The 12,500-nt window shown below is 42.8% G+C and overlaps 1 protein-coding gene across 1 annotated transcript in view; it reads right to left on the bottom strand.

Annotated features, from left to right (window-relative positions):
* Positions 1-296: 296 nt before the first annotated feature.
* LOC127569632 (transcription factor SOX-30-like) overlaps positions 297-12,500 on the bottom strand; it is a 62,534-nt gene continuing 50,330 nt past the window's right edge. Inside the window, exon 6 of the mRNA XM_052014433.1 lies at positions 297-672. Coding sequence (XP_051870393.1) covers positions 297-672 — 376 coding nt within the window. The remainder of the gene's footprint in view (positions 673-12,500) is intronic.

Raw genomic sequence — 12,500 nt, forward strand, 5'->3', positions numbered from 1 at the left:
GTGTTTCAACTGAATTTTGAAACTAAATCAAAAGGTTACTGAAAGCACTTTAAAATGTGTCAATAACAACAGGTAACACCAACATTTTTTTCTTTTTTATACTTTTTGTGTGTGGAAGTTGTAGTTTTTACTGCTCGATATTTTCATGCATGGATGTTATAAACATCAAGTGCTCCCATGTGGAGACAAAACTGTGAATTCTCAGTTTGGTTTATTATAAATAAAAGAATCATCATTCCACAGAGATACTTTTTATGATGGTATGTTTTAAACAAATTGAATAGGTTGGTTTTTAGCTACAGGCTTTTTAAAACTTTGCCTTCTTGTTCATCATCACTGTGGACCATCTCCACTCTCTGAGGCTGTGATGGAGCAGACATTGGGGTTGTGAACACATTCTCCAGTGCTCCAACATCCAGCTGTGGCATAGAGTTCAGATACTCTTCTCCTCCTAGGCTGTTAGAGTGGGGCCCTTCCTCTATGCTGCTATTGCTTCTGGAGTCTGCATTGCGTTGACAGTCATCCGGGTACTCCCTGAAAGGATAGTCTCTATTCAGCGCTGAGAACATAGCCTCGTGCTTCTGGTATCGGTCCTCATAGTAGCCTAGGCATTCGGACATGCTGTTTGCAAAGTCACCGTAGCCATAGGGTGGTCTGCTATAAGGACAAGTACTGTTGTGGAAGAAGAGAGGGAATCAGTTCAGTGTTCGATAATAATTTGAGGAAACTGAGCATCAGGTGACAGTCAGAACATAGAGTGTGTTTTCAAGGAGCAATAAAGTTTTGAGTACATTATAAAGCACAAGAGAAAACTTAGCATCAAATACACCCCTACATTGTTATTCTCCATTTATTTATGCTTAAGGGCCTTCTAGATCTTTTGCCTGACTGTTCTTGCATTTGTAGTGCAGGTGAGACTTCCATATGTTGTTCTGATCTGCTCCTGACCCAGCTTCTGGTTCACAGCTCATTACATCATCTTAATACTCCCTGGCTTCTGCCTAGTATGACTTCTGAAACAGGGTTGAAAGGGATGCAGCTGGCTTTGCACAGTTCAATGAAGCCAGTGGGCCTTTGAACTACACATAATTATTTAAATCTGCTTCAACCATTTTCAGATGCCTCTGATTATCAGAAACATTTATAAATTGCTGAAAGTCCTTTGACAGGTGGTGACAGCAGTGAGTAGTCAAAAGGCCTGCAGTATGCTCCAGAGATGGGGCTTCAGGATCTGCTGCCTAGTCACCACTCATGGCTTGATCTGCTTTGTGGGATTGGCCATGGCACCCAGACATCCAAATCAATCAATCCCCAAAAATCACAAAAGGAAAGTGTGGCCACAGAGAAAGTATGAAGGCAACTATGAGTGGCAGACCAAATTAGCCATGGAACTGGACTTTAATATTATAACTATAGACACATCTCTGTAGAGCAGAGTACTTTGCCACACCAAAACTGATAGCTGGTTAAATTAAAATAAGGTACTTTTACTACTGTTTGGGGTCAAAATTCACAAATTTGCACATTTATTGTTTTCCATCCCACTTCTAGCCATCAATTTGAGGGGATGTGTGACATCACATAGGTTAGCGATGTCTCTTGAATGGATTGGATGACTGGTTTGTTCTGCAAAGTCCTGGAAAGGCCAATGAGGTGAAGCTACAACAGGCTGGTATTGGCTAAATCTTGTAAGTTTGTGTTGCTATATTTTTGTTTAATCACATTGACAGTACAATAAATTTTATATTCAAAATTCAACAACTTGTGTGCTGCATAAAGAAATAATGGCAGTTGTTCATAACACAAAAAAGGTTGTTAATGTAGTGCTTAAAAGCTAGCTAATATTGACCCAGGCTGACAATTCAGTTAAATAATAAATTTCAAAACATGATACTTAATTAGCTCATGGAAGTTTGCTTTCCCCAGCATGACATTATGATTAGGTACTGAGCACTGTGAATGACATGCTGCACTCAAGTTGTTATGGCCGATTATTAGTGTAACTTTATTGATGTAGCTAGGTTGCAGATCTTGGTCACAGCGTTTTGGAAGAATTTCAAGTTATGTTCACTAATTATACCAGACATACTAATTACAGATATTTGTCCACAATTTCCTCTTGCAGAATCTTAAGGCTTAGCCAACACATGGAGGCTGTTGCATCATTAACTTTTTATCCACATTCAAATGTAAAATATGAGAATGCTGCCAGTACTGAGAAACAATTCTTCACAAAGTGTGAGGGGTTGGGTAAAGTGAGTTTTAGCTTTGTTACTTTGACGCCATGCACTTAATCGTGAGGTGGTGACTGGTTCTGCATGGAAACTTATGGGTCATGTGTTCCTACGGCAGAAATTACCTTACAAGCTTGATATTCTTCTGATGAAGACACTCAAGTGCTGATGGACGTGAAGGATCATCAACAGGGTTACTTTAACAGGAATGTTAACCACTTCAAGAAATATGCCCTGGTGAGGCAGTGAGTATGAGACTCCCAGGCCAGGGTATTTGGACTGCTGTTGAACTACCTATGAAGGAAACAGCCAAGATTGAGGGCTGTCTTGAAACTCAGTCCCCAGTTGTCCTCTGAAAGGTTCAGAATCATAGAATTGTAGAGCATGGAAACAGGCCATTCACCCCAACTCGTCCATGTTGAACAGTGGGCACCCTTCCGTATTAATCCCATTGCCCTCTATGCCTAAGTTATTCATGTGATCAGCAACTGTCATGCTGTCAGCAACCCAGCTTCAACCACTCTCTCAGGCAGTGCATTCCAGGTACTTACTGCTCCCTGGGTGAACAAGGTCCCCCTCATGTCCCCTTTGAATCTCTTCCCCCTTACCCTAAATCTGTGTCCTCTTCTTTTATCTACCTCTGATATGGAAAAAGATTTCCTGCAGTCTACCATAATACCCCTCATTATTTTATATACCTTAATCACGTCCCCTTTTAACCTCCCCCTCTCCAGGGAGAACAGACCTAAGATACTCCAGTCTCTCCTTATAACTGAACTGCTCCATCCCAGGCAACATTGTGGTAAATCTCCTCCATGCCCTCCCCAGCACTATCACATCCTTCCTATACATTGGTGACCAGGACTGCACCAAGGTTTTATAAAGTTGGAGCATAACCTCCCTACTTCTGCATTCTGACTGATAAAGACCCATATCCCAAATGCCTTCCAAACCACATTGCCGACACATGTTGCTACCTTCAAGGAGCTATGGGCTTGTATTCCAAGTTTCCTCTGTTCCTCAATACTCACTAAGTTTCTACCATTCATGGTATATGTCCTGGCCTCATTGGTGCTCCCAAAATGCATCACCTCACATTTGTCTGGATAAAACTCCATTTGCCATTTTTCAGCCCATTTCACCAAACCATCAATCTCTCTCTGCAGCCTAAGTCTACCGTCCAACTGTACTTTCCACTTGCCTGGATGGGTAAGGTGCCAACAAGTTTTAAGTAGTGAGACAAAACAACCCACGTGATTGGTATCCCACCAACCACCTTAAACATTCATTCCTCCACCACTGGCACAGTGGCTGCAGTGTGCACTTTCTACAAAATGCACTGCAGTTACTTGCCCAGACTACTCGAAAAGCACCTTCCAAATTTTCAATCTCACCAATACACCAAGGATAAGGGCAACCGGTGCACGGGAACGCCATTGCCTGCAGGTTCCCCTCCATGTCACACACCGTCCTGACCTGGAAATATATCACCAGTCCTTCATCATCACTGGGTCTAAGTCCTTGAACTCCCTCGCCAGCAGCACAGTGGGAGCACCTTCATCAGAAGGGCTACAGCTACTAAAGAAGGCAGATCACCACCACCTTCTCAAGGGCAATTAGAGATGGGCAAGAAAACTTGGCCTTGCCAGCAGCATCCAGATCCCCCCAAAAAATTTTTAAAATCTTCAAAGCAAGATACAATAACAAAACACAAATTGAGGACCCCAAGAGTAATCTGCAGAACTGGAAGGCAAGTTAGCTGCCTCCATGATGGAAGTCTATTTGCTTTTATAATGCCTATTGTGTTTGAGCTTTTCAGATCAACAGTTGGTTTTTTAATAAGGGAACAATGTGAAGAGTTGTATGGCATCACAGAATAAAAACTGTGTTATTGATCAGCAATGTCATGTTATTAAGTTGTGTACCTGTTTTCTTCTGGAGTTCTAGGAGGGGCTCTAAGGTGAAGCTGCTGCAAGTTTGTGTTCCAATATTTTTACTCAAATAAAATTTACTTCTCTTTTTGAATTAGGAACATAATCGGTGCTGGCTACTGATAGTGGAAGGGGGAAGTTCGAAGGGACTTGCCTTATTTTGGTAGAAGTCTTGGAACCACACATGTTGGTTAAAAGTTACTCATCAGAGATTTAAGTTCCCTCTCCCACTATAACCATTATAATACAAGATTATTGGAGGGGATAGAGAGCTTGCAGAAAGTTCTTGCAAATACACTTGAATCATCACGCAAGAATAACCCAATCCCCAGTGGTCCTCGGAGCTGTTCAGTCTTCAAAGGTTTGTCAACAATTATGCAAAATGAATGAAATGTGGGAATAGATCAGAGAGCATTTACACTAATGCAAAAAGATTAACATCCTAAGTGTAAATAAAATGACTAAAGATAGCATCTGTGGTAATGTAAATAAAAACTTGTTTGGAAGTTCACAATGGCAATGCTTGACAATGGATACCCATTGCAATGACAGATAGTTCACCAAAATGTTCAAAAGCCAAATGTAAAAATAGCTAAATATAAACAATAAGATCACCAGCGATATTACTATTAATATTACCAAACTATCAATCTCTCTCTGCAGCCTAAGTCTACCGTCCAACTGTACTCTTCACTTGCCTGGATGAGTGCCAACGACTTTTAAGGAGCAAAACAAAATAACCCACATGATTGGTATCCCACCAACCACCTTAAACGTTCATTCCTCCACCACCGGCATACAGTGGCTGCAGTGTGCACTTTCTACAAAATGCACTGCAGTTACTTGCCCAGACTACTCGAAAAGTGCCTTCCAAATTTTCAATCTCACCAATACACCAAGGATAAGGGCAACTGGTGCACGGGAACGCCATTGCCTGCAGGTTCCCCTCCATGTCGCACACCGTCCTGACCTGGAAATATATCACTAGTCCATCATCACTGGGTCTAAGTCCTTGAACTCCCTTGCCAGCAGCACAGTGGGAACACCTTCATCAGAAGGGCTGCAGTTACTAAAGAAGGCAGATCACCACCACCTTCTCAAGGGCAATTAGAGGTGGACAAGAAAACCTGGCCTTGCCAGCAGCATCCAGATCCCCCCCAAAAATTTTAAAAATCTTCAAAGCAAGATACAATAATAAAACACAAATTGAGGACCCCAAGAGTAATCTGCAGAACTGGAAGGCAAGTTAGCTGCCTCCATGATGGAAGTCTAATTACTTTTATAATGCCTATTGTGTTTGAGTTTTTCAGATCAACAGTTGGTTTTTTAATAAGGGAACGATATGAAAACTGTATGGCATCACAGAATAAATACTGTGTTATTGATCAGCAATGTTCTGTTATTAAGTTGTGTACCTGCTGGCATTCTAGGAGGGGCCCCGAGGTGAAGCTGCAACAGGTTTGTGTTCCAATATTTTTACTCAAATAACATTTACTTCTCTTTTTAAGTTAGGAACATAATCGGTGCTGGCTACTGATAGCAGAAGGGGAAAATTTGAAGGGACTTGCCTTATTTTGGTAGAAGTCTTGGAACCACACATGTTGGTTAAAAGTTACTCATCAGAGATTTAAGCTATAACCATTATAATACAAGATTACTGGAGGGGATAGAGAGCTTACAGAAAGTTCTTGCAAATACATTGGAATCATTAGGCAAGAATAACCCAATCCTCAGTGGTCCTCGGAGCTGTTCAGTCTTCAAAGGTTGGCCAACAGTTATGCAAAATGAATTAAATGTGGGAATAGATCAGAGAATATTTACACTAATGTAAAAAGGTGAACATCCTAAGTGTAAATAGAATGACTAAAGATAGCATCTGCAGTAATGTAAATAACTAATGTAAATAAATAATTTGGGTGGCATGGTAGCGTAGCAGTTAGCGTGACGCTATTACAGTGCCAGCGATCAGGGTTCGATTCCCGTCACTGTCTGTAAGGAGTTTGTATGTTCTCCTGTATCTGTGTGGGTTTCCTCCAGGTGCTCCGGTTTCCTCCCACATTCTAAAAGACATATGGGTAGGTCAATTTGGGTTTAAAATGGGCAGCGCGGACTCATTGGGCCGGAAGGGCCTGTTACCACGCTGTAAATAAAAAAAACTTTTTAAATTAAAAAAAAAACTTGTTTGGAAGTTCACAATGGCAAATGCTTGACAATGAATACCCATTGCAATGGCATATAGTTCACCAAAATGTTCAAAAGCCAAATGTAAAAATAGCTTAGTATAAACAACAAGATCACTAGCGATACTACTAATGCAGAAAAACTTTGTTAAACCACTAATGACTTGCCAAATTTCTATGTCAATGTATAATTTAAAGATGGTTAGTTTCTAAAACTTATAATTGGAGACCAATCTGTGCGCCACTGAGGGCTACTATTGACAGCTGACAGTTTATTTATTGCACAAAAGGAGGCTGTCAGCAGAGTGAATTCCTGGGAGGGGCACTCTTTGGCATCCAAACATTGAATTTTTTCCATCTATAGATGGGAACTCCCTTTGCCATCTCGAACAAGTAAGTGATTACATTTACAAGTCAGGGTCTTAAGTTGCTTGTAGGAACATATTTGAAATATTTATGCAACATTTGTAGCGAGGGCCGTGACTTGGAGCGAGAAGCGGGACTCTCAGTGTGAGAAGTGGGAGCCATATAAAGAGGTGAGTGTCGGGACCCAGCTCTTTCCCAGGTAGCGAGCGAGGGCCATGACTAGGAGCGAGAAGCAGGACTCTCGGTCTCTAGTTCCCAGCTAAAGTAGTGACAATGGATCCAGGGTCAGTAGTGCGTTCTTCCTGCCAGATGTGGGAGATCTGAAGTCACCCTGATAGCTACATCTGGGGGAGGAGCATCCAGCTACAGCTCCTTACAGACTGTGTTAGGGAACTGGAGCTGCAGCTGGATGACCTTTGGCTCATACGGGAGAATGAGGAGATGATAGATAAAAGCTACAGGGAGGCAGCCACACCTAAGTTGCAGGAGGCAGGTAACTGGGGACTGTCAGGAGAAGGGAAGGGAATAGGCAGGTAGTGCAGAGTATCCCTGTGGCCGTTCCCCTCAATAACAGGTATACTGCTTTGGATACTGTTGGGGGAGGGATGACCTACCAGGGGAAAGCTGCAGCGGTCAGGTTGCTGGATCTGTGGCTCAGAAGGGAAGGGGGAAGAAGAGGAGAGCAATAGTGATCGGGGGCTCTATAGTTAGGGGAGTAGACAGGAAATTCTGCGGATGTGAAAGAGACCCCCAGATGGTATGTTGCCTCCCAAGTGTCAGGGTCAGGAACATCTCAGATTGGGTCCACGGCATTCTAAAGGGGGAGGGTGAGCAGCCAGAAGTCATGGTACACATTGGTACCAATGGTGTAATTAAGGAAAAGGATGAGGTCCTGAAAAGTGAAAATGGGGAACTAGGTAGGAAGCTGAAAAGCAGGACCTCAAGGGTAGTAATCTCTGGATTGTTGCCTGCACCACACGCCACTGAGAGTAAGAATAGGTTGATTTGGCGAACGAAAGGGCAGCTGAGAAATCGGTGCAGCGGGAAGGGTTTCAGATTTGTGGATCATTGTGACCTCCTCTGGGGAAGGTATGACATGTACAAAAGGGATGGGTTACACCCGAACTGGAGGGGGACCAATATCCTCGCAGGCACATTTGCTAGAGCTATTACAGAGGGTTTAAACTAGTTTGGCAGGGGGATGGGAACCTGAGTGACAGGTCAGAGCATGGGGCAGTTGGTGTACAGGTTGATGCAACGTGTAGAGAGACTGTGAGGCAGGACAGGCATTTGATAAGGCAAAATTGCTGTCAGTTGGATGGGTTGAAGTGTGTCTATTTTAATGCAAGAAATATCAGGAACAAGTGTAATGAACTTAGATCATGGGTCAGTACATGGAACTATGATGTTGTGCCATTACAGAGACTTGGCTGTCACAAGGGCAGGAATGGCTGCTGGATATTCCGGGGTTTAGATGTTTCAAAAGGCACAGGGATGAAGGTAAAAGAGGTGAGGGAGTGGCTTTGCTAATCAGGGATAGTATCACAGCTGCAGAAAGGGAAGACATCCTGGAGGGATGGTCTACTGAGTCAGTGTGGGTGGAGGTCAGAAACAGGAAGGGAGCAATCACTCTAATGGGAGTATTCTACAGACCTCCCCAATAGCAACAGAGACACTGAGGAATAGATTGGGAGGCAGATTTTGGAAAGGTACAAAAATAACAGGGTTGTCATGGGTGATTTCAACTTCTGTAATATTGATTGGTACCTCCTAAGTGCAAAAAATTTGGATGGGGCAGAATTTGTTAAGTGTGTCTGGGAAGGATTCTTGACACAATATGTAGACAGGCCGACTAGAGGAGAGGTTATTCTGGATCTGGTACTAGGCAATGAACCTGGACAGGTTTCAGATCTCTCAGTGGGTGAGCATTTTGGAGACAGTGACCACAACTCCCTGACCTTTACCCTTGCCTTGGAGAGGGATAGGAGCATATGGTATGGGCAAGTATTTAATTGGGGGAGGGGGAAATATGATGCTATTAGAGTGTAAATTGGGAGCAGGTGTACTCAGGGAAGTGCACAATGGAAATATGGAGGTTGTTTAGAGATTGCTGGCAGGGAGTTCCGGATGAGTTTGTCCCATTTGAGGCAGGAAAAGGATGGTAGGGTGAAGGAACCATGGTTGACAAGAGATGTGGAATATCTTGTGAAGAGGAAGAAAGAAGCTTACTTAAGATTCAGGAAGCAAGGATGAGACAGGGCTCTAGAGAATTGCAAGGTAGCCAGGAAGGAGTTTAAGAATCGACTTAGGAGAGCTAGAAGGGGACATGAGAAGGCCTTGGCGAGTAGGATTACGGAAAACCCCAAGGTGTTCTACTCGTATGTGAAGAACAGGAGGATGACTAGAGTGAAGGTAGGACTGATTAGGGATAGAGGAGGAAACATGTGCCTGGAATTGAAGGAAGTAGAGGAGGTACTTAATGAACACTTTGCTTCAGTATTGACCTGTGAGAGAGACCTTGACACTTGTAAAGGACATTGGAAAACAGGCTGATAAGCTATAGCATGTCAATGTTAAGAAGGAGGATGTGCTGGAACTTTTGAAAAATATTAGGATAGATAAGTCCCCGGGGCCAGACGGGAAATATATCAGGATACTATGGGAAGTGAGGGAAGAGATTTCTGAGCCCTTGGCGATGATCTTTGCTTCCTGACTGGCCACAAGAGTAGTGCCAGATGATTGGAGGATGGCAAATGTTGTTTCTTTATTCAAGAAAGAGAGTAGGGATCTTCCTGGGAATTATAGACCAGTGAGTCTTACTTCAGTGGTGGGCAAATTATTGGAAAAGATTCTTAGGGACAGGATTTATGAGCATTGAGAGAAGTATAGGCTGATTAGGGATAGTCAGCATGGCTTTGTGAGGGGCAGGTCATGCCTCATGAACCTGACTGAAATATTTGAGAATGTGACAAAACACATTGATGAAGGTAGAGCAGTGGATGTGGTGTATATGGACTGTAGTAAGGCGTTTGATAAGGTTCTTCATGGAAGGTTCATTCAGAAGGTCAGGAGGCATGGGATCCAGGGAAACTTGGCCGTGTGGATTCAGAATTGGCCTGCCCATAGAAGACAGAGGGTGGTTGTAGATGGAGTGTATTATGCCTGGAGGTTGGTGACCAGTGGTGTTCCGCAGGGATCTGTTCTGGGACCCCTGCTGTTTGTGATTTGTGTAAGTGACTGGTATGAGGAAGTGGAAGGGTGGGTTAGTAAGTTTGCAGATGACATGAAGGTTGTTGGTGTTGTGAATAGTGTAGAAGGTTGTCGAGTGTTACAACTGGACATTGTTAGGATGCAGAGCTGGGCTGAGAAGTGACAGATGGAGTTCCACCTGCAAAAGTGTGAGGTGATAAACTTTGGAAGATCGAATTTGAAGGCAGAGTACAAGGTTAATGGCAGTGTGGAGGAACAGCGTGATCTTGAGGTCCAAGCCCATAGAATCCTAAAAGTTGCCGCGCAAGTTGATAGGGTTGTTACAAAGGCGTATGGCATGTTGGCCTTCATTAGTCAGGGGATTGAGTTCAAGATCCAGAAGGTAATGTTGCAGCTCTATAAAACACTGGTTAGACCACACTTATAATATTGTGTTCAGTTCTAGTTACCTCACTGTAGGAAGGATGTGGAAGCTTTAGAGAGGGTGCAGAGGAGATCTACCAAGATGCTACCTGGATTGGAGAGCATGTCTTATGAGGATAGGTTAAGCGAGCTAGAGCTTTTCTCTTTGGAGCAAAGGAGGATGAGAGGTGACTTAATAGAGGTGTACAAGATGATAAGAGGCATAGATTGAGTGGACAGCCAGAGACTTTTTCCCAGGGCAGAAATGGCTAACATGAGGAGGCATAATTTTAAGGTGATTGGAGCAAAGTACGGGGGGGGATATCAGAGGTAAGTTTTTTGCTCAGAGAGTGGTTGGTGTGTGTAACACGCTGCCAGGGGTGCTGGTAGAGGGAGAAACATTAGGGACATTTAAGAAACTCTTAGACAGGCACATGGCCAAAGAGCCTGTACTGTGCTGTAATGTTCTATGTTCTATTTGTCCAGTAGTTCTACCAACATCAGAAGATTTTCATGTAAATCCTACCTTCACTAATTTTACATAGAAAAGCAATATCCCTGCATCACCTATTCTAGGCACTGAAATTATCAATCTAACATGGCTAACTGCAAAATAGTAACATTTTGAGGAACAGCAGAGGAAGAATTAAGGATGGCCACCAATATACTAATGATATGTTTATAAATATTTGTGCCCTCTTATAGAACCACCTATTTTGACACTAATCAGCTGTGCACTTGTGTCCACGACCATCAGAGGCTAGCCTGAACTTATTTCATGTCGAACTCAAGAGCTATTTTCAATTCAATTCAGATAACAGCCTACTGCGTTACCCAGTTCTCTTAACAGCTATTTTTAAGCAATGGATTGGTAATATGTATAGATTGCTGGCTCTGTCCATGCTGCAAGCTGACACAGCTCCATAATGTGAGGTGATCAAATTTAAATATTTGGGGAATGTGGATATTTCATAATGCACTGGGGGAGAACCAGGAATCTGAGGTGGAATTATCAAGCAGATGTTAAAAGGGCACTATCTGCCTTTAAAGATCTGAAAGATCAGCTCCTCCAGTTTACATGTAGTGGGGCAGAATTGCCATGCACCCTAGTTCCATACTGAAAACATTCTAGAAGACGTGGCCTCAAAATTCATCTATGCAACAGTGGAATAACTGTTATTATGAAATTAAGAATCATGTTAATGCTATATTAACTAATTATGCAACAATTCAAGGAGCATTAAAAACAGTTCTTAATATCGTATGATCATTTAGGTGCAAGATATTTTTGTATTTTTGTTTTATTCCCTAGTAATTTTTCTAGTATCTAATCAGCAGCCGTGCAAAATGTAAAATTAGTCTCCAGCAAGATTTCACCCACGTTGGCCTTATTCACTCACAGAAGAATCAGCTTATACTAATTCTGAAGACTCAAACTGAATGTTCTTTAAAGAGCCAATCACATTAAACCTACATGCATGATCAGATTTCTGCACCCTGCTACACACTCACAGCTTACCATGTACACTGCTCACCCTTGTTAGCGTTTTCAATCATGTTGCTGCAACCAAAAATGACCTACATTGCCCATTTGTCCCTGGCACATTCTTCATAGATGGCATGGGGGAGCAAAAGACACCTCCAAGATACCCACTGAGACCAGTTCATCCTCATCTCAAATTCCTGGCTTCATAGCATTTCAGCTCACATCTGTTGATACAAGCCATATCTCATAGTTTGCTGCATTAGGGAGTCATTGGCATTCCATTTCCTCAGAGCGGGCTTCACCTACTTTCCCTTCATCCTACAGGAGCAGGTAGAGCAGCCACTGCAGACTTTACTAAAGTGCAAGCAGTCAGAAATTGCTCTCATATCCTCAGAGAGAGCTCCCTGGTAATATCCTGTCGACAGCATCGAGTTGTAGGCCTAGAGTGCTCCTGTCAGGATAATCGATAGTCTCATATTAGAAGGGATAGCATGTTTTTCAATTGAAAAATGGTCTCTACTAATCACTGCCTGCCCATTCCCTATCTCTTCCTTCCAGCATCATAACGGTACAATGCAACGGAGTGGAATCTCGAATAAATGACCTACTCCCCTCTAACCTTTACTCTCTGCCCTCTACTCAACTTTCACCTTAATTACTAACCGGGCACAGAAATCTTGCCTTCTGCTTC

Source organism: Pristis pectinata, chromosome 4, assembly GCF_009764475.1.
Source record: "Pristis pectinata isolate sPriPec2 chromosome 4, sPriPec2.1.pri, whole genome shotgun sequence".
NCBI classification, from domain to species: domain Eukaryota; kingdom Metazoa; phylum Chordata; class Chondrichthyes; order Rhinopristiformes; family Pristidae; genus Pristis; species Pristis pectinata.